General features: G+C 45.1%; 1 protein-coding gene across 1 annotated transcript; it reads right to left on the reverse strand.

Annotated features, from left to right (window-relative positions):
• Nucleotides 1-340: 340 nt before the first annotated feature.
• Nucleotides 341-3,731, reverse strand: LOC131190357 (protein LDOC1-like). The gene is made up of 2 exons (XM_058167679.1): nucleotides 3,642-3,731; nucleotides 341-604 (listed from the first exon to the last, which is right to left on the reverse strand). Exons 1-2 carry the CDS (start codon nucleotides 3,729-3,731, stop codon nucleotides 341-343), a joined length of 354 nt encoding a protein of 117 aa, XP_058023662.1.

Below are 3,731 nucleotides of genomic sequence, written 5' to 3' on the forward strand. Positions count from 1 at the left end.
CCATGGGCTCCTCTGCAGTGGCCGCAGAGTGCAGGGTGGCCCAGGACAGGGTTGGCACGGAACGCGGGAGCGCAGCCGTCGTCGTCGGTTCCTATTGGGGGCGACGGGATGGTCGTCGTTGGAGATGGGCATCGAGTCACAGGCAGAGAGGCACCAGATCGTTGAGGGTCCGTGGTGCCTCCACCCAGGCCAGCTCGTCCTGGAGTTCCTCCGAGAGGCCCCTCTGGAACGCATTTGCCAGCGCCGCGTCGTTTCAATCCGCGTCATGGCATACCAGGCGAAATTCGGTGATGTAGGGGGCGCTTCCCTTGCCAGAGGTCCCATAAGTGCCTGGTGGCCGTTAGGGTCCGCGCGGGGTCCTCATACATGGGCGCAGTTGCCGCCAAAACCCCTGGTAGTCCGCCATCAAGGGGTTGTTCTGCAGCACCAGGAGTGTGGCCCATTGGGCAGCCGAGCCGGACAGAAGGTTCATGATGAATGCCACCCTGGCCAGGTCGTCTGCGAAGTCCTCCAGCCGCATTGCCATGTAGAGCTGACACACTGCCACGAAGGCCGGGAACATCTCCGGCTGCCCAGAAAACTTCTCAGGCACAGGCACAGGGCACTTGCGACAAGGAGTGGGAGGAGAGGGGGGGGAGGGCTGCAGGAGCATTCCAGGCAGCAACTTAGAATAGAAGAATAGAATAGAATAGAATTTTTATTGGCCAAGTGTGATTGGACACACAAGGAATTTGTCTTGGTGCATAACGCTTGGTCAGCGTACATAAAAGAAAAGATACGTTCATCAAGGTACAACATTTACAACACAATTGATGGTCAATATATCAATATAAATCATAAGGATTGCCAGCAACAAGTTATAGTCATACAGTCATAAGTGGAAGGAGATGGGTGATGGGAACGATGAGAAGATTAATAGTAGTGCAGATTCAGTAAATAGTTTGACAGTGTTCATGGAATTATTTGTTTAGTAGAGTGATGGCCTTCAGGAAAAATTTTTCTTGTGTCTGGTGTGCAGTGCTCTATAGCGTCGTTTTGAGAGTAGGAGTTGAAACAGTTTATGTCCAGGATGCGAGGGGTCTGTAAATATTTTCACGGCTCTCTTCTTGATTCGTGCAGTATACAGGTCCTCAATGGAAGGCAGGTTGGTAGCAATTATTTTTTCTGCAGTTCTAATTATCCTCTGAAGTCTGTGTTTTTCTTGTTGGGTTGCAGAACCGAACCAGACAGTTATAGAGGTGCAAATGACAGACTCAATAATTCCTCTGTAGAACTGGATCAGCAGCTCCTTGGGCAGTTTGAGCTTACTGAGTTGGCGCAGAAAGAACATTCTTTGTTGTCCTTTTTTAATGATATTTTTGATGTTAGCTGTCCGTTTGAGATCTTGCGATATGATAGAACCCAGAAATTTGAAGGTTTCTACTGTTGATACTGTGTTGTCAAGTATTGTGAGAGGTGGAAGTATGGAAGGGTTTCTCCTAAAGTCTACCACCATTTCTACGGTTTTGAGTGTGTTCAGTTCCAGATTGTTTTGGTTGCACCACAAGGCTAGTCGTTCGACCTCTCGTCTATATGCGGATTCGTCATTGTCTCGAATGAGACCAATCACTGTTGTGTCATCTGCGAACTTCAGTAGCTTAACAGATGGATCATTGGAGATGCAGTCATTGGTATACAGAGAGAAGAGAAGTGGGGAGAGCACACAGCCTTGGGGGGGCCCTGTGCTAATTGTACAGGTATTTGATGTGATCTTGCTTAGCTTCACCTGCTGCTTCCTGTTTGTTAGGAAGCTTGTGATCCACTTACAAGTCTGTTCCGGTACCTGTAGCTGGTTTAGCTTAGTTAGAAGAATGTCTGGAATGATGGTATTGAATGCTGAACTAAAGTCTACAAAAAGGACCCTTGCATAGGTCTTTGGAGACTCAAGATGTTGTAGGATGTAGTGCAGAGCCATATTAACAGCATCATCTGTTGATCTATTTGCTCGGTATGCAAATTGCAAGGGGTCTAACAGCAGATCCGTGATGGTTTTCAGGTAGGAAAGCACTAGCCTTTCAAAGGTTTTCATGACTACAGATGTTAGAGCAACTGGTCTGTAGTCATTCAGTTCCTTGATGGTGGGCTTCTTCGGCACTGGGATGATGGTAGAGCGTTTGAAGCAAGAAGGAACATAACACATCTCTAGTGATTTATTGAAAATATGGGTGAAGATGGGGGCCAATTGGTCAGCACAGACTTTTAAGCAAGAAGGAGTTATCTTGTCTGGGCCTGGAGCTTTTCCTGGCTTTTGTCTGTGAAATAGGTCCTGCACTTCCTTTTCTGTGATCACTACGGGTTGTGAACCCAATGAAATGGGGTCAGTTGTAGGAGGCTTGGCTGTTGTTGCTGTGTCTGAGATGGGGGTTGTGGAGATAGGTGGCTGTAGTTTCCTTTCAAACCTGCAGTAAAACTCATTCAGGTCATCTGCCAGTTGTTGATTACCTTCAGCCTGGGAAGGAGGTTTGCCATAGCCGGTGATATTTTTAAGAGTTTTCCACATGTTTGCTGGTTCATTTGCTGAAAACTGATTCTTTAGCTTTTCAGAGTAGCTTCTTTTTGCTGCTCTGATCCTCCTTGTTAGTGGATTTCCCCCCTGATTGTACTGCATTTTATCACCTTTTCTGTAGGCTTCCTCTTTGGAATGTCGTAGCTGCTTAAGTTTAGGTGTAAACCAAGGTTTGTTGTTACTGTATATTCGCAAGTTCCTTGTAGGTACACATAGGTCTTCACAGAAGCTGACATATGATGTTACAGTATCTGTGAGTTCATCCAGGTCTGCAGAGGTATCTTTAAAAATATTCCAATCAGTGCAGTCAAAACATGCCTGTAGCTTTAATTCTGATTCCTCCGTCCAGGTTTTCACTGATTTAATTATTGGTTTTGTGGCTTTAAGTCTTTGCCTGTAAGCAGGTACAAGGTGAATCATGCAATGATCAGAGTGTCCTACAGCTGCACGTGGTAAAGACCGATAAGCATCTTTTAGTGTTGTGTAGCAATGGTCTAGAGTATTCTTGCCTCTGGTGGGACAATTGACATGCTGAAAGTATTTTGGTAGTTCTTTCCTTAAGTTTGCCTTGTTTAGATCTCCCAAAACAATGGCCAGTGAATCAGGGTGTTTGGCTTCAGCCTCCATGATTTGGTCAGCTAGAGTTCGTAATGCCTTGTTTACACAGGCTTGTGGTGGGACATAAACAGCAATTAGAAGAAATGAGGAAAATTCACGAGGCGAATAGTAAGGTTTGCAGTTGATAATTAGAGTCTCTAAATTGTTGTCACAGAATTTGTAAATTATATTAAAATCTTGACACCAGTTTCTATTAATATATAGACATAAGCCTCCTCCTTTCTTTTTACCAGATGTTTCTGGAATCCTGTCTGATCGTTCAATCTGAAACTCTGGAATGTTCAGGCTGCTATTTTCAATTGATTCATTTAACCAGGTTTCAGAGAAGCATAGGACTGCTGAATTGCGAAAATCAGAATAATATTTGTTTAAGAGGAGTATTTCATCCATCTTATTTGCAAGTGAGCATATATTTGTTAGGAAAATTGAAGGCAGAGGAGTTTTCATGCGACTTCTTAATCTGTTTAAGATCCCAGACTTGTGCTGTCAGGTGAGTGACTTGCTGCTGCAGCCTTTGATTGTCGGTTTGCAGTTGCTGAAGCAGCTGCTGCAGCTGTTGCAAGTCCAT

The sequence above is a fragment of the Ahaetulla prasina genome, chromosome 2 (assembly GCF_028640845.1).
Source record: "Ahaetulla prasina isolate Xishuangbanna chromosome 2, ASM2864084v1, whole genome shotgun sequence".
Lineage (NCBI taxonomy): Eukaryota > Metazoa > Chordata > Lepidosauria > Squamata > Colubridae > Ahaetulla > Ahaetulla prasina.

Excerpts from the sequence above, each read along its gene's own strand:
- LOC131190357 (XM_058167679.1), bottom strand. The coding sequence starts at position 3,731 with ATGGACTTGCAACAGCTGCAGCAGCTGCTTCAGCAACTGCAAACCGAC. Across the intron at positions 605-3,641 it reads TCACTCACCTGACAGCACAA|TGCCCTGTGCCTGTGCCTGA; the intron begins GTCTGGGATCTT and ends CCTTGTCGCAAG.